Source organism: Epinephelus moara, chromosome 1 (assembly GCF_006386435.1).
Source record: "Epinephelus moara isolate mb chromosome 1, YSFRI_EMoa_1.0, whole genome shotgun sequence".
In the NCBI taxonomy this organism is placed as follows: Eukaryota; Metazoa; Chordata; class Actinopteri; order Perciformes; family Serranidae; genus Epinephelus; species Epinephelus moara.
Window position 1 is genome coordinate 1,419,029 of NC_065506.1, and position 20,582 is coordinate 1,439,610.

The window sequence follows — 20,582 nt, forward strand, 5'->3', positions numbered from 1 at the left end:
GTCCTGCATCTCTCCCGGTCTCCCTCTGTCTCTGTCTCTCTTTATATCTCAATTTGTCATATGGAATACTGTAAATTTATTATGTTCATCTGTTCTGTACGACATCTATTGCATGTCTGTCTGTCCTGGAAGAGGGATCCCTCCTCAGTTGCTCTTCCTGAGGTTTCTACCATTTATTTTTTCCCGTTCAAGGTTTTTTTTGGGGGAGTTTTTCCTTATCCGCTGTGAGCGTCCAAAGGACAGTGGGATGTTGTATGCTGTAAAGCCCTCTGAGGCAAATTGTGATTAGTGATATTGGGCTTTATAAATAAAATTAAATTGAACCTGGTTTTATACATCCAAAGAACTTCTATTAAACTGCTTGGCAACTAGACCAGGCATTTAATTGAGACAGGCCTTTATTTGTCAAAATGTGTAGCCACACAAGGATGTGTAGCCACACAAGGATAGCAAAAGAGACAGGGCGTTTAATTGGGACTAGGCTTTTAATTAAAGTTTCACAGTAGTTAGTTTTATACAGTTTGCAGTCTCTGATGCAGAGCTCAGTCTCGCAGCAGTGGTCTTCTCGTGTCTCACGCTAAACAAACAGAGATCAACCAGAGATCAACAGCTGGGTAAAGAGGGGCTAAGTACAGCCTGTGTCTATGATAGCCTATAAGGGACACCAAAACAACCCACCTATCAAGACTTACCAGTGAGTATGATGTTGGGCAGTCCTCCGCTGCAGTTGGAGTACAGCATGTTGGACCTTGTGTGCACTGGGTCCTGCAGGCTGCCACCCAGCCCTGAGAGGGCAGCCTGGGAGTAGTAGAGCAAGGAGGAAGCAGAGGAAGGGTCGAAGCAAGAACCCCCTGCTGTGGAGCTAATTGTGTTTTCCAACAGAGTGAACTGGTCCAACTAGATGGCAGATGGCAGTGAGAAAATGGCAAATAAAAGGAAATGCAAAGAGTCAGGGAGTTGTCGAGTCCACATTGGCACCAATTCTCTGTGATGTCTTCAAGTCCTTTCTCATTACATCCACAGTAAATAGAAAACTGTATTAACACTACAACTGATGGCAATGACAGATTCTGCTCAGCTCTGTCGTCTGACAAAAACTCTACTAGTTGTCATGTTGGCTAAAGTTCATTAAAATCCATTTCTAAGATTTGGATCCATTCTGCTCATAAACTAACCTTGCAAGACCAAAACATAAGAGGAGTGATGAAGTGATGACAAGGAGACATTTCTCCTGTAAAACTGTCCTCCTCATAATTCTTTGGCTGAAGAAATGCTGTTGCTTTAAATTTTGTGTTATAGGTTTTACAACTGCGTAAAAAGTAAATTGTGTTTTGGATCAAGATTTTTAATCATCCTGTCAAGGTTTGATCTGCAGCATTGATTTTTCCGTCATGTTTATTTTCAAATGTTTTCCCATTACAAATTTTGCATCTGTTAGCCATCATTTACTGTGTGTGCCAGTAAGGAAATGCTACAGTAAGAACAAAGAGAAGAGAACAGCCAAACATGTCTTGTTCATTGTTGCAATGCTGTTCCCAACCTAACTGGTGGAAATGTCTCTTCAGAGATGAATGCTGATTGAGGACACACTCCTTTGTACTTGTTGTTGTGTTTACTGTCGTTTACCTGATACGGGTGTGTCTTGGTCTGACGATTGGAGTACTGTGGCTCCATGAAGGGGTCGCTGAAGAGTGTCGCGAGGTTGTTGTGCTGTAAGGGAAGGGAAGAAAAGAGCACTTTTTACCCATGGGCGATGAGACTTTTAAACACTTAACACTTGACCCCCACACTTAGCACTTTGGATACCCATTATTAGGGGTTATGGGAACATGTGCAATGGACTGTGTGTGGGTGTGTGTGCGCGTGTGAGGTTGTGTGTGTGTGTGTGTGTGTGTGTGTGTGTGTGTGTGTGGTAATTTGTTTTTATGTCTTATGGCGGTCTATAGGTCTACTCATGATGTCTCTGTGTGTGTGTGCGGGTGTATGAGTATATGTGTATCTTTATTTATTCTTAGACCTCATCTTTTTGAATGCACTGAGGATAGACTGCCCAACCAATTTCATTGTGACATCTGTGAGAATGACAATGGGTGCGGTTACATGATGGCTTCTCATTCAGAATGAAATAAATCTGAATGAAATCATTCGGAATTAAAGTTTTTCCAGGTAGTTTACATGGGATATTCATTCCGAATGACGGTTTACACAGGAGATCAGTTTAATCGCCTTTTAATCGCCTTTATTCGGGTCCGCGCAAGGTTTGGGGCAGGGAAGGTTTCTGATTGGATAGGGGGTGGGGCAGATGTAGCGTGTTTATGTTTACCGGAAGAAAACACTGTAGTCCTCGTTCCGGATAACAACATGCTTGACGATGCCGTTCTTAGTGCCTTTTTCGGGCTTGTTTTGCTTATATTCTGAAGCAGCAGCATGACAACAACCTTGTTCTGCTAATGCTTCGTCTTTTGAGGAGATGAAGGGAGGTCGAAGAAGGGAGATAGAAGACCGTGCTGTGGCAAATGGAAACCGGTGAGTGCAACGAGTCTGACTGCTCTATCTCAGCCCGTTGCTATGCGCGCTATATACGTCATCGCGCCAGAAGGGCAAGGAAACGAGCATGCGCAGAAAGACCGGAATGAACTTAAAGAGGAATGAGTGTATGGTCCGTGTACTTTGCGGCCTTTTGTTATTCGTTTTGAAGTAGGTAAACAAAAAACGGGAAACGATCCTATTTTCCTTTTCCGTTTTGGTGTAGGTAAACAAAAAACTGGAAAAGAGTCGTCTCCCGTTTCTCGTTTGGAAATTGAAAATCGAAAAACGAAAAACGAGTCTTTATCTGATTTTCTATTATGCATTTATTAACCACAAGTCGGGAAATAAAATACGACAGTAATTCTTTAAATCAAACTTGCTTTGCCTTAACCCGGAAACCATTCTTATTCTTATTCTTCTCCTTCTTTGTTTGCGATGGCAGAGTAGACTACGGTGCATTGCTGCCCCCTGCTGATACTACTGGTTTGCTGCGCTTGTGCAGTGCCCCGTTACAGTAGCCTACAAGCATGCTGTGTCAATAAATCAGCTCAGACACTGTTAGAAATGTAGTATTTAGCCTAATAACATCATGCTACAGCAGGAATAACGTCAGCTTTAGTCAAATGGCTCTAGCTCTCCCGGTAAATGTCATAAACTCTGGACACATTTTCCCTGTATGTTGACATGATAATGGCCGCGTTTCCCAGATCGCTCTTAGCTTAAGAAGATCTTTCACTAAGAAGGAGTTGTAAGATTGAGCTGACCCACTCTTAACAGTCTTCTTAGCGACCAAACTCTTACAGATCCAGCCGCGGCAGGCACATTAATATTACACTAAGCAAGGAGATGTTAAAACAGTGCGCGCCATAGCCTATATATTTTGATCTATTTCATACTTCAGATTTATATTGTTTAGCATTAATTAGTGACAGAATTTCATTCTGCAGGGAAATGCGTGTCCTTACTGTGCATATTGAATCTTGAATCTATGTTTTATGAAGACCCTGTGTGCGCTCCAAGCTGTGGCATAAGTTACACACCGAAATCTGGCGGAAGAAAAATAGCCTAATAATAAGGCGAAAAATAAGTAGGCTGTGTGTGACTTATGCGCTCATGAGGTGATGGGTGATCGATGTGCCTGACATCGATTGATTTAGTTTCAGCACCGCGGTAGTGGCCAGCTCCTGTTAAGAGTTTCTTAAAGAGTGATCTCAAGTAAAATCTTAAATGGATGCAGAAAGTGAAAAGAAAGCAATAGCCTAATTTAAAAGGTTGCCTCTATTGAAAATGCATTTAATCTCTGATTCAATTTGAAAGCTATTTCTCAAGACAAGTTCTCTCTGATTCAATTTGAAAGCTATTTCTCAAGACAAGTTCTGTATTTACCTTGTCCGCTTTCATTCTGTTTATATCTTAACAGGAGCTGGCCACTACCGCGGTGCTGAAACTCTAAATCAATTGATGTCAGGCACATCGATCACCCACCACTTCATCAGCGCATAAGTCACACACAGCCTACTTATTTTTTGTCTTATTATTATTATTATCAATAAAAAAAAAGTTTCCACTGATTATTTCGGTGTTCATTTCTTTTATTCTTAATTTTTTTTTATTAAAATGTGTAATATAGCCAACAATATTATAGGCCAAAAGTTAATGTCATTTATTATTGTAGAATGTATTAATGCATAACACCACTTTCAACTGGAGACAGGGCGCAGCAGCAGCGCAGCAGCAGCAAAAAAAAATAATAAAAAAATAAATAAAAAAAGCCATTATAAAAAGCTGACAAATAGTGTTAATTAATTGACATGAGACATTGGAGAGGTTGTCAGTCCTATATGTAATTTTTTATTTTATTTTATCATAACTTCTCGGAAATTACTCAAAAATGCATTTTTCGTGTGCTTCTGAGCACATGGGCAGAAAATGAAGTTACATATGACGGTTGCGGCGCTTGGAGGGATGCTGTAATCCTGGCGGTCCTACTGTTAAAAGTGGGTCAGCTCGATCTTACAACTCCTTCTTAGTGAAAGATCTTCTTAAGCTAAGAGCAATCTGGGAAACGCGGCAATTATCATGTCAACATACAGGGAAAATGTGTCCAGAGTTTATGACATTTACCGGGAGAGCTAGAGCTGTGTCCAGAGTTTATGACATTTACCGGGAGAGCTAGAGCCATTTGACTAAAGCTGACGTTATTCCTGCTGTAGCATGATGTTATTAGGCTAAATACTACATTTCTAACAGCGTATGAGCTGATTTATTGACACAGCATGCTTGTAGGCTGCTGTAACGGGGCACTGCACAAGCGTGGCAAACCAGTAGTATCAGCAGGGGGCAGCAATGTGCCGTAGTCTACTCTGCCATCGCAAACAAAGAAGGAGAAGAATAAGAATAAGAATGGTTTCTGGGTTAAGGCAAAGCAAGTTGCAAGTTTGATTAAAAGAATTACGGTCGTATTTTATTTCCCAACTTGTGGTTAATAAACGCATAATAGAAAATCAGATAAAGACTCGTTTTTCGATTTCCAATTTCCAAACGAGAAACGGGAGACGACTCGTTTCCCATTTTTTGTTTACCTACATCAAAACGAAAAAGGGAAATAGGATCGTTTCCCGTTTTTTGTTTACCTACTTCAAAACGAAAAAGGAAAATAGGATCGTTTCCCGTTTTTTGTTTACCTACTTCAAAACGAATAACGAATGGCCGCAAAGTACACGGACCGTGTATACAAGTGTGAGAAATTCTTTCATTCGGAATTAGAAACGGAATATTCCAGCCCCTTACATTGGATTGAATTTTCAATCGCATTGGCCATTTTCATTCCGAATTAGGTGTTTACAAGATCACTTTTAATAGGAATGAACTTTCATTCCGAATGAAAAGGGAATTAAACTGTCCATGTAAACGCACTCAATGAAGGAAATTCTGATTCTGTTATAACAACGTTGTCAAATCTGGAAGGAAAGCAACGGTCTGCAAGTTTTTGTTTCTCAGATTAACTGTAATATGTGTGATGTAAATTAGGGTTGGGTGATTGTTCGTATTTTCATATTTTAATGTATTATAACAGTGTTTCATGTAACGTTAATGCAACAGTACTTTATTATGACAGTGCTTTATTTAACTTAATTATAACAGCGATTTATTTAGCTTCTGTAATTAACTGTATTTGGATTTTAATTTTATTATAACAGCTACTGTTATATAATGGAGTTAAATAAGGTATTACTTTATTTAACTTTATTGTAACTGTAGTTTATTTTGTAGTTTTATTTTTTTAGTAGTCTACAGTAGTTTAGAGGAGATTTCAAAATATCAAGATATATACATTGTATGCCTTAAATTATTGCAATAATATTTCCAGGCCATATCGTCCAGCCCTAGGCAATAACATAAAAAAAAAAAAATGCCTTCGACTACCTAGGACTATTAGCAAATCACAGTATGAAAAACCTCAGTGGATTAGTTGAAAGACAGATAATGATTCCACAAAATTATGAACATTGATTCACTGCATAAGTAATTTATTACTGGTTTCAGCTCCTCTGATGTGAGGGTTTGCTGATTTTCACTGAACAAATAATTGATTGATTAAAGAAAAGTATATATATAAAAAAAACCAAAAAAAACCCCAATAGATTAATGAAAATAATTATTGGCTGCAGCCCGAGGGTGGCACAGTTGGCTGTCACACACATACACAAAAAATGTATCTGTGCGTTCCAACACTCATACTACCATACTATATAGTATACCAGAAAAAGATTTAGTATGTCCAAAGACATAGTATGTCAAATGCAGTATGCCAAAAACACCAGGATGTTCTCCAACATCTGGTCAGATTTTGCAGTATGCAAGCTAGCATGCTTTTCTGGCTACTCTGACCCGCAATCACTGCACAGCAGACGATACATCACGTCAACAGATATGGCCTTTAGGCCGATTATGCCGATGCCGATATTGAGAGAGAGCAGGGCGGCCGATGGCCGATATCACTTTTTTCTCCCCCATCTGATAAAATACAATATTTTGTCGTTACGGGTCTCCTGTCCCTCGCCTCAAGCCCAGGCTTCACCTGTTCTCTGCCTCCTAAATTGTGCTTTTGGATCTAGGACTGAATATGATAACAAATGACACAATACTGAACTAAATGTTAACATTTATTGAATGTTCTTGTAATTGACTAAATAAAAGAAACACTTGGTGTTTTAGTGCACTTATTAACAGCAGCATTATCAGCTGACAGCAGCATCACTGAGAAAACATTTACAGAAATTACTGTATAAACCTGGTTAAACAAAAAAAACAACCCACTGTCTTTCTCTCCCCCTCTCTCCCTCCCTCTTTCTCTCTACAACTGAGCCGCAAACAGATGACAGCTTGACAGCTCATTGACAGCTGTCTGACCGCTGACTGGCCAATGACAGCACATTCAAGTAACTGATGACCAGTCAAACAGTATCAATAGGAACATGATTGGTTAAGTGAACACATATGCATTTCCCTGTCATTGATATTTTTATGTCCTATTGTTGTTTGTAATATTTATGATTAATTTAACTAATATACTATCACAAATATAAAATGTTAGAATCTACAATCTGTGCAGTTATAACTTTAAAATTAAATTACATACATTACAAAGTAACAACATCAGAGCTTTCGACCACCATCTCTGGTGAACTCAGTAAGTAGTGTCTGTTTTGTGCCCAAGATAACGGATATAAAAGCAAGAGGGTCAATGTTCAGGGTGTTGTTGTTATAAGAAAGTAGTTTGTCCTGATTGTGTGCACACCATATGCATCAGTACAAACTTTTTAAGGGCAGCTGCAGTACATACTAAAAGTAAAAACAAAAAGTATGCCATTTAAAACGCATCCTATTTGTTGACCTATCAAATTTCCCTTGCTAGAATATCTGTTTAGAACTCCACTTGTTCAGAAAGACTGACATGATGTCCAGCATGAATATAATGTACCAGTCCCATCAAGGTCAGTGTCTTTATTTTCAGAGGTATTACAGACCTTCACATTTACCACTATGACATCCTCTGCAGAATATTTTTATGTTGTGTAGGTCTATTCAACAAACTACACCGTAAATGTGATTGCTCAACTTGGTGTTTGTTAACGAAATCACAGTGTTGAATCTAATATCCCACACTAATTTTTGCACTGTAGGGAGACAAAAGCAAATTATGAACACCAAGACTAGTATATAAGACTGGTACACAGAATATGTTTGTGTGTCTGACAAAGACTCTCTTCATGGCACTTACTTGACTTGTGTTGAAGTCTAGAGGGATGCTCTGAAGTGGGGAAACAGGCTGCTGTTGCTGTTGCTGTTGCTGCTGGTGTTGTTGTCGGCCCTGGTCCACTGCATGCTGGGATTGTTGGTAAAGTGGATAGGGTGGGGGCGGCTCCCTTGGCATGTTGCTGGTATCCAAAGCAACTCCCTATACAGGACAGAGAACACCAGCAAGAGTCACTAAAGACAGAGTACAGGTTTAACAAAGAGTTGGGACTTGAGGTTTATTTATTCTGATTGAAGTGTCATTACTCAACTGCGCAGTGCGCATTCCACATCAAAGCAGGCTAAAAACAATTGTACCAGTGTACTTTTTGCAATGGCAGGAACTTTAACTTGGATGTCAGACTTTATTTTCTATCATTGTACAGGTCAGACTGTTACAACCGCACAGACGTTGCGGCTCATTACTCTCCACTCTTGGTGCTTTACTTACTGTGTGTGTACGTGTGGCTATGCGTGTTTTTTTTTTTTTTCTGGGGAATTTTTTGTAAGCCTTTAATTGATAGGACAGACAAGTGTGAAGGGGGGAGAGTGAGAGGGAGTGACATGCAGCAAAGGGCCACAGGCTGGAGTCAAACCCGGGCTGCTGCGGCAACAGCCTTGTACATGGGGCGCCTGCTCTACCACTAAGCCACCGACGCCCCGGCTATGCGTGTTTTTGATTGGAAACACTACCGTATGTTGGGCGAAGTCTACATAAAGTAGTCAGGACCTTCTGAGCCTGGGATTAAGCTGTGAAAGGACTATTACATTGGACTATCACCGCTTCCACTACATTCCGGAGGACATCGCCAGGACTCCAGGGTCTCCGTAGATGGTTCTCCCCGCTGGCAAGCCCAAGAGGAAGCGTAAACAAAGGAAACAAAAGCGAGACTGCAGGGCCGGCCCGTTAGCACGGCTAAAGAGACAACCGTTTACGCCGCCGCTTCCCGGTATCTTCCTCTCCAATGCCAGGTCCATAATAAACAAAATCGACAAACTGAGATTACAGATTGCTGCCAACAAGTGTTTCCGCGACTTTTGCATCGTGTTGAAAACACCTCGGCGGTCGTGAAGAAGTCCCAGCAGAGTCTCCATTTCCTGAGGATCCCCAGGAGGATCAACCCCAGGAGGGAGCTGCTGACCGTCTTCTACCGCTGCTCCATTGACAGTGTGCTGACATACTACATCTCTGTGTGGTTCTCCAGCTGCACCATGGCGCACAAGATGGTGCTACAAAGGGTCATTAACACCCCCCAGAAAATCATTGGCCACCCTCTCCCCTCCCTGGAGGACTGCTACAGTTCCCACTGTCTCAAGAGGGCATGTAGCATCCTAAGAGCCTGCACACACCCACGACACCGGATGTTTGAGCTGCTGCCCTCTGGCAGGAGATTCAGGGAGCTGAAGTCACGGACAAACAGACTCAGGGATAGCTTTTATAACAGGGCAATAGCACTTATCAATACAAACCTCATCTGATTAGCTGCTGTCTTTTTCCTACAATGGGCCACGTGCAATGAACAATAATCTATTTATCACCTGCACTTTAGATCACACTTAACTGTATATTTTGTATGTTTTTTCTACTCTTCATATATTTCATTTTATCTTGTTTTTTTAAATGCCTTCTTTTGCACCAAAGTGGACAGTATCCCAATTCTGTTATGCTGTGGTACACAAGTATGACTGTACAATGACAATAAAGATTTATCTTATCTTATCTTTTAAATCTAGTTCTACTCATTTAGACAGCAGTGGTTCTAAGTTCACAAACTGCAATGACAGGAGATGCCAGGGCACAAATAATTTTTTCTTGTACTGCACAAAAACTACTATTGTTTCTCATGCTATACAGTTTTACAGATACATAAGTTTGAATTTATATTGTTATTCCAGCTCACTACAAATAAGCAATCCCATTTGCTATAAGGAGAATGTGAGGGTTTGTGTACCTGTGTAATGGGGGACAGCGAGGGGGACATGGTGGGAGACAGCTGCTTGGCCAGACCCCTGCGCTGCTCTGTGCCGGGAGACAGGGTGAGGGGGCTGATGGGAGCGGGCCGTCGCCGGGGAGAGTTGCTAGACAGACGCAAGGATGAGTTGATGGAGGGATTGCTGAGTGACGACTGCAGCTGGCAGTTGTTGAGGGACGCCTGAATTGAGGGATTGCTCAGAGAGGAGGAGAGACCTACATGGACAGTAAAGACAACAAGACATTGGCATACTGATAAATCAGATTGAAAGAGTAGGAGAGTGTAAACTTACATTAGAATGAAAGTGCGGAAAGTGCATGTGAATGCTTGTATGCTGAAATAAAAGACAATACTGAAATGCTGAAAATGCAGAAAAATAACTAATTGGCAGAAACATCTGAAAATCCCTGCAAAGCTGAATGTTTTGACATTCCAATGGTTTCTGTAGCTTAAGGTATGTAGAAGTAGTAAATAATCAAAAAAGGACAGGATAAATAGTAGAAGCAGTACTACTACTACTAGTAGACATGTGTGTGAGAGGAGAAAAGTCCGGACTGAGTGATTAGTTAACCGCGAGGATCACATCATCTACACTCATCAGTAGGCTCATTCGAGATGAAATACGCCTCCCCTGGAAAGTTGGCGGGAGCAGGAGGCTGCAGCAGGTAGTGGTGACAACAAGCTGCAGTCAAGTTGGTGGCTGAATCCAAATGTCCACTCTCTGGACTTGCAGACTGAGCCCTCGCGGACTTCAAGACTGCAAGCAGCTGATAGACAGCCCTCAAGACTGTTTTATTTGTTGCAGTGGAAACGTTCAACTATCTCTGCTGTCACATTCATATATATGTCACATAAGTTGGTGAACAGTGCCTACACATCTGTCCATGCAGATATAAATCCCGTGTATAGCCTTTTTTTTGTGACTAAACAAAAATGTATTAATACATGTCTATATAACAGGCTACATGCATTCAAAAACAGAAATGTTTGGAAATGAGGAAGGACTATAACTCAATAAATTGGGTATTACTAACATTAGAGGACCTTCTTTTGTTGTTTTTCAGACATTTTTTTGTCTATTACACTGCACAGCCTGTACACTATAAGGTTAATATTTTCAGATGAAAAAAGAAAACAAGACAACAGTTTTGACTAAAGATCAGTCGATGTAGTCAGGGCTTCACATCTGTACAGATGTTATTTTAAGAATCCTCACATCCCACTGACCACAAGTCTCTGAGATGCTAAATGCTTCAATAATTAAAACAGTCCCATGTTAAAGTAACATTACAGTGGACTACATACAGTTTATGATACAGTTAAAGTGGCCAAAAGTGTGAATAATTGCATTGCAAGACGATTTAGGCTGTGCCCCTAAATGTTCTGCTTGCGAGCCTAAATTTTTCAGTTAGGTGCTACAGTGCTCCTACTAAAAAAAGTTAGTCTGGAACACTGTAGTAGTAGTAGCAGCAGTGATTCATACTTTAAAAAGCATAAAAAATTAAGAAAAATTAAATAGAAGCATAAACGTCCTTAAAGAGTAGAACGTTTTGACATTTAAGTGGTTTCTGTGTCTGAAAGTATGTAGAAGTAGTAATTAATCAAAAAATGTACAAGAGAAGCAGCAGTTGTTGTAGTGGCAGTGGTGGTGGTGGTACTAGTAGTAATAGCACTTGTAGTAGAAGTGGTAGTAGTACTAGTAGCAGTAGTATTAGTAGAATAAAAAGTAGCCGCAGTAGTTGATGTAGTAGTAGTAGAAGTGGTAGTAGTAGAAGTAGGAGTAGAGTAGCAGTAGTATTACAGAAACAAGCAAGAACTGATGGAGGTATAATCAGCTAATCAGAATCACCTGTGTGTCTGTTTGAAAGTGCTGAGTCACTGATAAACACAGAGAAGTACTGCCTGAAAAAGGAGATTCACAGACACGCACACACCTACAGTACATGTCTGTGTGTTTGTGTATAAGTAGCGGTTGCCATGGTAATTAATAGGGGCCACCTGAGGGACACCTCTCTAACTCCTCCTTGTTATGCCCAAACCGTGAGTCCAATTGTAAACATAAGGATACCAACAGAGGGAGGAGATTCTCCAGAACGGGTAGATGACTATTTTATGGTGTCAAAAATGTGATCATGGCCACAGGTTAGAAAACTGTTGCCCCCAGCTATTTTCCACAAATTTCTCATCTCAGTTTACATAAGCCCCTTTTCCACTGCAGGAGCTTTTCTCATGCTACGCGGGATTTTGAAAAACCTCGTTTCCACCACAATTACCCAGGTAAAAAACTTTATCACAACCCCAAATTTACCCTGGAAAAAGTACCTAGTAGGGGGATAGGACTTTTCAGATTACCTGGAATTCTTGAGGTTACGGGGCGGTGTGAGAACGCTGATCGGTGGAACACACACGCAGTGTATCGCACTTCCTGGTACGGGCAGCCGCTGCAAACTTTATTTCACTTCTACGGGTTCCACTTTGTTTGTGTTTTGATTAAGGATGGGTACCGAAACCCGGTACTGAATTGGCCCCGGGGCTAAATTATCAAAGACCGTAGTACTGATAAGCGCTATTGGTAGCGGTTCTTTTGTGCCGGTGTCCTGACAAATAGAGCTACCGCTCAGAATGACCTACCAACACCATGTGCGCATGTGCAGAGCGAAAAAAAAATTCCAGAGGACACGCCCATAATTTTAAACTACCCGGGATCTTCATGGTGGAAAGAGCGGTCTTTTACAGGTAAATTAAATGAAATTACACAGTTCCTAAAGTTACGTTTTCTTATCTAGTTTTGCTAGTAGCTATCTGCGAAAGCGGCACAGTTCGGATTATCCTAATATGCTCGACAGAGACGCTGCTAAAATGCTAGCTAGCTAAGGGGCGAATTCACAGAGTGGATTGCGGCTGCTGATAGCGGCACGCATTGCACATTATTTACAACCGCTATCTGCACCGTCTCAAGGTCCGATTTACAAAAGATATTGCGCTAATGATATTGAGTCCCTGTCTAGCCTACTACTGAGTCCCTGTCCTTAAGGAGCTATCAAGCCAGCATCCCAGAGATACTATCTCTGGGATGCTGGACAGATATGACGGCGCAAATACGCCCATAAAGTTTTGCAATTGAGTGCAATTTGCCCTTGTTTTGCGATTGAGTGAGAGGAGTGGTTTCCAGTGTTTCGGGCTTTTCTCCACATTTCAGCACACAGATTGGTTCATAATGAAAACTGCAGGGAGCACAAAAGCCTCAAATTGTGTGTCTTTAATTAACGGAGGTGCGCACACACAGAGCTCTCCACAGTGACAAACCAACTTCCATCTATTTTGCTTCTTTTAACTTACTTCTCTAGTATTTCACATCTATAACATAATCTACTGAAATGTCCATTAAAATAGGCTACAGCTATTAATGTGACTCAGGCAGGTCTGAAACGTGTTAGATTAAAGTCCGAGTCTCACTTTAATGTAGTTCAGGTGTCACTGAATGTATCCAGGATTTCGCAGACACATCACTACTGATGTTCTGTTTGTTGCCAACAGCTGGCTGTGTGTCACAGCTGGCTGAAGCATTATACAACAGCTGAAACGATAAGTGCGTCTCCATACTGAGAAAGAGGATGTGCGCATTTACGCGCGCAGCACAGTAGCGGTAACTTCTATATCACCGGATCGAGACTCTAATTGCATCCACGTTTCCCTCACTTGCGTCCTTTCCAAGCGAGGAGAGAGGAAACGAGGAAATATGTGTTTAGAAACATGAGACGTTCTTTCCTCTGAAGCGTCAAGTACAACATTTCTGATGACGGCGGTAGCTGATCACAGCTGGATCAGCTGTCGGTCGGCTTTAACAGCTGTAGCGACTTTTGATGGAGTTTGTGTCTGCATATATGTGCACTGTGTTAATACTAAAAGTGCACAGTTATCACTGCCAGAGCAGCAGTGTTTCCTCTCTGCAGCCTGTTACCTGTTTGACAAACACCTGCACATGAATAAAAACCTGCATTCTGTATTTACATTGTGTCCTGGGTCCTGCTTGGAGGCACAGGATCCATTTCTACTAGCAGAATGCGTTTATATTATCTATTAATTTTTTTAGTCTGTCTTTATTGATATTTTGATTGTGAATTCATTATTTAATAACCCAGAATATGATTAGAGTGTCTGAGAGTGTTTGAACACTTGAAATTATTTATTTAGGCAAAATGTTTCAATGAAAATGGAAATTATGTAACTCATATCAAACCTGACGCTCAGGATTTTTCAGTCTCACATCTGATAAATGTGATAAACGATGTAAAATGTAAATGTATTTAAAATGCTGCTGACAGACAGACTCTCCCTTACTTTAATTTTATCCATAATAACAGTTAACGGGGGAAACAACAGATCATGAAAAGAAAAATCTTCCTAATAAATGAAGAAAGTTGTTTATGGTTCTTTTTGTTGATCAGACAAACAATTGACAGATTTTTAACTAGATGATGAATCAGAAAACAAATAAAATATAAATCTTGGGAATGATGAATCAGAAAACAAATAAAATATAAATCTTGGGAGGTTTCTGGGCTGAACAAACAGCAAAATTATTGTTAACAATGTTTTATTTATTTATATATACATGTATACATGTGCTGTCTGTCTGTGTGTATGTCCATACAATTTATGTGACATCACTACTCCATTGTTTTAATAATACTCATATTCCAGTACAGGCGAACATGGAGGAGAGGTATGACCAAGTAAGAAATGTTCTTACTTTTGGTCAGTATCCAGAGGGATACACAAAAACACAGAGGCAGACATTAAGGCGATATGCAGCCAAGTTCAGAGTTTCTGGTCAGTAATAAAAAGTTGGAAATAATTTTTTTCCATATAAATACATAAAAACAAGACCTAACATAGCTTTATTTTTTTCTTGATGCAGATGGGGAACTTTTTAATGGACAGAGGAAGGCTGTGAGGACAAAGGCAGAGTGCAAAACCCTGTTTTGTGAATTCCATAGCAGCCCTATTGGAGGCCACAGCGGGATTTTTAAAACAAGAAATGCTTTGTCCAGTCGATTCTACAGCCCAGGAATCTCTACTGACATTGAGAAATGGGTCAGTAACCAATGCCCTGCTGTCCTGATTAGCTGTTCATCTACTGGTTTTAATAATCAAATGTAACTGTTACTACTTCAATTAGTTTTCTAACTCTCACTCCATAACCATTTACATTTTTCCTTTGAATTGTTCACTATTCTTACTTGTTACCCTCAACAAACCCACTATTTTTTTTTCTTTATTTTTCTAGGTCAGTGAATGTGATCAGTGCCAAAGGGTTGGTAAACCACTTGTGATTGATGCTAAACTGGAAAGTATTAAGGTAAATGAGCTTTTTGGTTTATGTGAGTTACTGAAGAATTAAAAAAAAAAAATCATTAATCGGGGTATATAAACATTTTACTCTCTGGCAAATTGAAAAACATATAACCCCAAATCCTACTAAATAACCACAAACAGGAGATTATACTGTACTGTACATCCAATTCTGTTTTTGTTAGGTTTCATCGGTCTGGGAATTGCTTGGTATTGATCTCACAGGACCACTTCCGAAGACATCTGATGGCCATATTTACATTTTGACAGCCACAGATTATTTCTCCAAATGGGTGGAAGCATTCCCATTAAAAACTAAAACTGCTCAGGAAGTAGCTAGAAACCTTGTTTCTATCATTTACAGGCACAGTTGCCCAGTCAGAATTCTCTCTGACCAAGGAAGAGAGTTTGTTAATGAGGTGAGTCTTTGACAACAAATATATACATTAATTCTTTTGGTATATGAGGCCAATATCCAACTTTTGCTCTCCAAACAAAAGCTCTGCCCCTCTCTTAATCAGGGCTGTGCAGTAATTTATGTCTAATCATTCATTTCTTCAGTCCTACTATGTATACTGTAAAATCAATTGTGATGAATGTTGTGATATGAATTAATTCTGTATTGCGCAGCCCTACTGGAAATGCTATTTCACCATTGTGTTGCAGTTCTTAATTCTGGACTACTGGCTGGCTGTTTAATGATATAACATTATTATTAATTCATTTTAGATTAACAGCTCTCTTTGTGACCTGCTGTCCATAAAAACGGAGGTACGAACGGTCTGGATGAAAAAACAAATGACAATATAAAGAGGTAATTAGTGTATATGTTACTTGCGCTATTGTGTATCCATCTTATCTTATGATGGATACACAATGAGTGTTCACTGTTTATTACAATTCTGTTTTTAGGGCCCTCAGAAAGCTTGTCAATACCCATCAAAATGACTGGAATGTCTTCTTGGATGCAACTTTGTTCTCCCTGAGATCAAAGATTCATACATCAACAAAGTACAGCCCGTTCATGTTAATGTATGGACGAGAGGCAAGATTTCCCTCCGAAGTCCCAGAGGAATTACCTGTGAGCTTTAATGGTTTTCTTAATTCCAACAATTAAGTGATATTACACTTTAGTATACCAGAAGGTTTAAAATGTACAATAGTGAAGGAATGAAATGCTTAAAAGTTTGTGTTCTGTACTTTCACAACACACCCCTCCATGTAATGTTTTATTTCTTCATACTGCAGCTTTCAAATGTGGTTCTCCCTGTGACCGATGACTACAGCACATTTGTTGAACAAAGAGAAAAGGACTCTGAAACTCTGAAAGAAACTTCAAGTGAAAATGTGAACAGATCACAGAGGAAGCAACAAGAAGCCTATGTAAAGCGCATGCAAAAGAAATACAAAAATGTAACTTTCGATGTAGGAAATGAAGTCCTGCTTTACAATGCCAGAAAAAGTGGAAGGAAGGGTAGTAGAATGGCAGTAGACTTCTCTGGACCATACACTGTTCACAACATGTCAGGGAAGAAAGTGTCACTGACAAACCAGGATGGTCATTTACTGAAAACTACATACAACATAAATAACCTAAAACCATACAAGAGAAGCCACTTAAAGGAAGACATCACAGAAACGACACAACTGACAGCAGAAATTCTTCCTGTCAGTGGATCGCCTTTCGAAGCCAGAGACCAAATGTCAGATGTGCCTTCTAGACCATCAGTTATCAAGTGGATTCAATCTAAAGTAAGCCAGAGGAAGACAGAAGAAGTTGAAAGGGAAAGAGATACAAGCAGAAAAGAAAAAAGAAGGTCAGGAAAAGAGAACAGAGGAAGATGGAAGGAAAGGAGATGGAAGCAGAAAAGAAGAAGGTCAAGAAAAGGGAACAGAGGAGGTCGGAAGGAAAGGAGATGCAAGCAGAAAAGAAGAAGGTCAGGAAAAGAGAACAGAGGAAGTTGGAAGGAAAGGATATGGAAGCAGAAAAGAAGAAGGTCAGGAAAAGAGAACAGAGGAGGTTGGAATTAAAGGAGATGGAAGCAGAAAAGAAGGTGGTCAGGAAAAGAGAACAGAGGAAGTCGGAAGGAAAGGAAATGGAAGCAGAAAAGAAAAAGGTCAGGAAAAGAGAACAGAGGAGGTTGGAAGAAAAGGATATGGAAGCAGAAAAGAAGAAGGTCAGGAAAAGAGAACAGAGGAGGTCGGAAGGAAAGGAGATGGAAGCAGAAAAGAAGAAGGTCAGGAAAAGAAAAGAGAGGAAGTTGGAAGGGAAAGAAATGAAATAAAGAGTATGTTATTCAGCATTATATAATGTAATGTTAAAATATGCTCATAAGAACAGTAAATTTTTTGTTATGTTACAGACTAGATTTCGGTGCAAATATTACTTGGAATACTTTTAAAACTTAAACCAGTATTTCGTGCAAGATGTTGATTTTGGGGTTTTACTCTGAAAGTCTTACCAGAGTTGAAGCTGTGGTGGGACCATACAAACTTTATGATTCATCGTTAAAGACACTTAAAGGGATGAATTGGCTTTCAGATGAGGTAGGACTCACAAATAAATACAAATACAAATAAATATAAATTAAATACTCGTGTTTAATTTATTCACTATTGGATGCAGGTAATTGACAGTTACCTTCACATCCTTGCAGAAGAACAGAAGGTAAATGTCAAGTATAATATTTTTCCGTATGTTTATTCTTTTGTGTGGATAAAACTTACTTGCATTAGAAGATTTGTACAATATATTTTAGTTTTTGTAAATTCATAGATTAAGTAGGTTGATGTTTTACTCTTCTACAGGACCACATGTTTGTGCTGTCTTCGGTTATGTCAACGTCTCTGATTAAACAGAGATGTTGACGCATCTCTGTTTAGGTGTGTGAGGAAGGTAAAACTTATGAGCTACACTTATTTCATTCATAGAAGCAATGTACTGCTACAAACTGTGGTGTAAACACTTTTCTTTTATAGATGATCATCCCAAACAGGGATTTGTGGCTGTGTCCATACAACACAGGAGGGCACTGGATTCTTGTGGTCTGTAAATCTAACAATATTATATATTTAACAATATTCCACATAAATATGCGACTAAAACAGATAAACTGCAATGTGTTACAGATTGTGAAAATGTCAGAAAAGGCCCTACTTGTTATTGACCCCTTAAGGAATGAGCAGAGATACAGCAGGAGAATCTTGAGAAACTGGAGGTAATTATTTAAATGTTTTAGCTCAGTACACACAAGTGCTGTCAGGAAAGTCCCAGTGACATTCTATTTTATGTGAGGCATTGAGTTATGAAATGCAAAATATAAACTGTTTACCTTTTCCTTTTCCATACTGAACTAATGCTAAACCCTGTAAACTTACACCTGGGACACACAGCCTGCGTGAGCAGCGCATGTGTGTCGCGGAACCTCTTGCTTTTCATTTCGGCACCCATGTTAACAGGTTAGAGCAGCCACACAGCCCGTCTCACACGTGGCTGCTGCGTCATCTAGAGATCAGAGGTCTTGCCTATTTTCTCTGCGTGACGCACGGCTCTCAGCAGAAATAGACAGAGAAAACAATCTGTTGACAGTCATATTATCATATCAGCAACATTACACCTTTAACTATGGTTTCAATGTCTACATCTGTAGAATATGTCACAGACATGAAGTGTCACCACTGCGGGTCAGCCTGCATGGTGCACGCCAGGGCAGGGAGCCTCTCTGGCGTGGAACTCCAATAGGGAGAGTCGGTGACACACAGAGCTTCAGCAATATCATCAACAATAAAAACGTTCTTTTTGAGGAGTATATCTGGCTGACAGAAGTAGCCTCAACCAAACCCCACCATGCCCATCAGAAAGAAAGCCGCTTTCACCTCACATAGTTTATTTATTTTTTAACAACTGAGCACATGCTTCTTAATCATTTTCTGACTAAACTAAATATAAATGAAATTTATAATTAAATGATATGGAATGTGCTATTATTGATTGCCATTATCAAAGCCAAACTCTAAGTAGAAAGGGGTCCATGTCATTGGTTCGACATCCCATTAATCCGACTGTCCGCGGTGCTGAACGGCTCGCGGCGGGCGTATGGTGCGCCGCAACCGGCTTGAGGTGGAGCAGGCTCACGGCTTATGTGTTTGTCACTTTCTTTTTCATTTTAACCCACACCATGATCTTTTCCTGACCCTAACCAAGTGGTTTTTGTGCCTAAACCTAACCAGACCTTAACCACAGGGCATCATGATGATTTCGGAACGGACTTCGGAACAATGAGTTTAATATGGTCGGAACAATGGGATGTCGAACCAATGGGCTGTCGAACCAATGGGCAGTTCCCAGTAGAAAGATAGAGCTGGCAGCAGAAGCGCCGCAGCAGCAACGCTGTCTGTGGACGCTGCAAGCGTGCGAGACGCAGCAGTTCAGCGACGCACACGCACTGCTGAGGTTCACACAGGCTGTCTGTCCCAGGCATAAGTCACACAGTTAAAAAAAAAAAAAAAACTACAAAAACACTGTAAAGTTCTATATTATACTACCAATTGGTTGTTTTAATTATGTCATCTAATTGTTTTGTTTTGCTCACTTTTTTCTACTAATTGTAATGTTAAATGTTTTTAGGAATTTCTTAAGGATGAGAGAGCACCAATCAAGCAGCGCATCATGGACAGTAGAAACACTGGGACATGAGCTGCAGGTGCATGGGAGTAGCTGTGGAGTCCTTATTTTAAAAGTAAGACTGACAATTTAGAAATAATTAATATGTTAGGTGTATGATAATGCTATATACAGTGTTTACTAAGTCTGGAGTGGTGCATTTTTTCAGTTTGTGGATGAATACCTTCAGTCTGGATCGATCTTTGATGTGAAGAACGATCCTGCATCTGTGCAGGCTGCCAGACTATACATTGCCTGCAAGCTCACTGAAAATGGTGGTGGGTCCTCAACCTTACAGGATATTTCAACATTGTTTATTTTTTTTATATTTTCTGATACTGTAGATAAGGTGTAATGGACTTACTAAATCTCTTGTATTTTTCAAACAGGCAGTGTTGAAGACTACTGCATAGAATGCAACATGATCAACCCTGACACAGACAGTGACAATGTCAGCATGGTATAAATATAGAATATAACATTTATAGAAATAACAAGATTTATTGGTGCTTCTAGTAATAGAGGATAATACAGGGTTCCAGATGCATTTAAGTCCACTGTTACATGTAACGCATCACATGAAATTGACAGTATGATGGTCATTTCTGTCCCTGTAAACGGTTGATAATATGAAATAGTATGAACTAGTACTCTCAGTCTCCGATGGGCACATCATGCCTGTCTGAAATCTGTTCCTGCAAATGGAAAGGAAACTTACATTTGCTTGAAGTGCAAAGAATAAAGGGAAAGGAAACTTACATTTG

General features: G+C 40.0%; 1 protein-coding gene and 1 long non-coding RNA gene across 7 annotated transcripts in view; one reads left to right on the forward strand and one right to left on the reverse strand.

Annotated features, from left to right (window-relative positions):
* crtc3 (CREB regulated transcription coactivator 3) overlaps positions 1–20,582 on the reverse strand; it is a 255,583-nt gene that overhangs the window by 67,713 nt on the left and 167,288 nt on the right. For 5 of the 6 annotated variants that reach the window (XM_050041221.1, XM_050041212.1, XM_050041203.1 and 2 more), the window contains 4 exons: positions 9,780–10,015; positions 7,814–7,990; positions 1,627–1,710; positions 693–897 (listed from right to left, as the gene is read on the reverse strand). In XM_050041221.1, coding sequence (XP_049897178.1) covers positions 693–897; positions 1,627–1,710; positions 7,814–7,990; positions 9,780–10,015 — 702 coding nt within the window. Of the gene's footprint in view, positions 1–480; positions 578–692; positions 898–1,626; positions 1,711–7,813; positions 7,991–9,779; positions 10,016–20,582 lie in introns of those variants that run through there. The other variant, XM_050041229.1, reaches the window with a different exon arrangement.
* Positions 12,168–20,561, forward strand: LOC126388699 (uncharacterized). The gene is made up of 8 exons (XR_007569776.1): positions 12,168–12,536; positions 14,722–14,897; positions 15,091–16,236; positions 16,404–17,702; positions 17,782–17,823; positions 17,964–18,373; positions 19,783–19,894; positions 19,988–20,561. It is a non-coding gene; the product is annotated as an uncharacterized LOC126388699 (long non-coding RNA).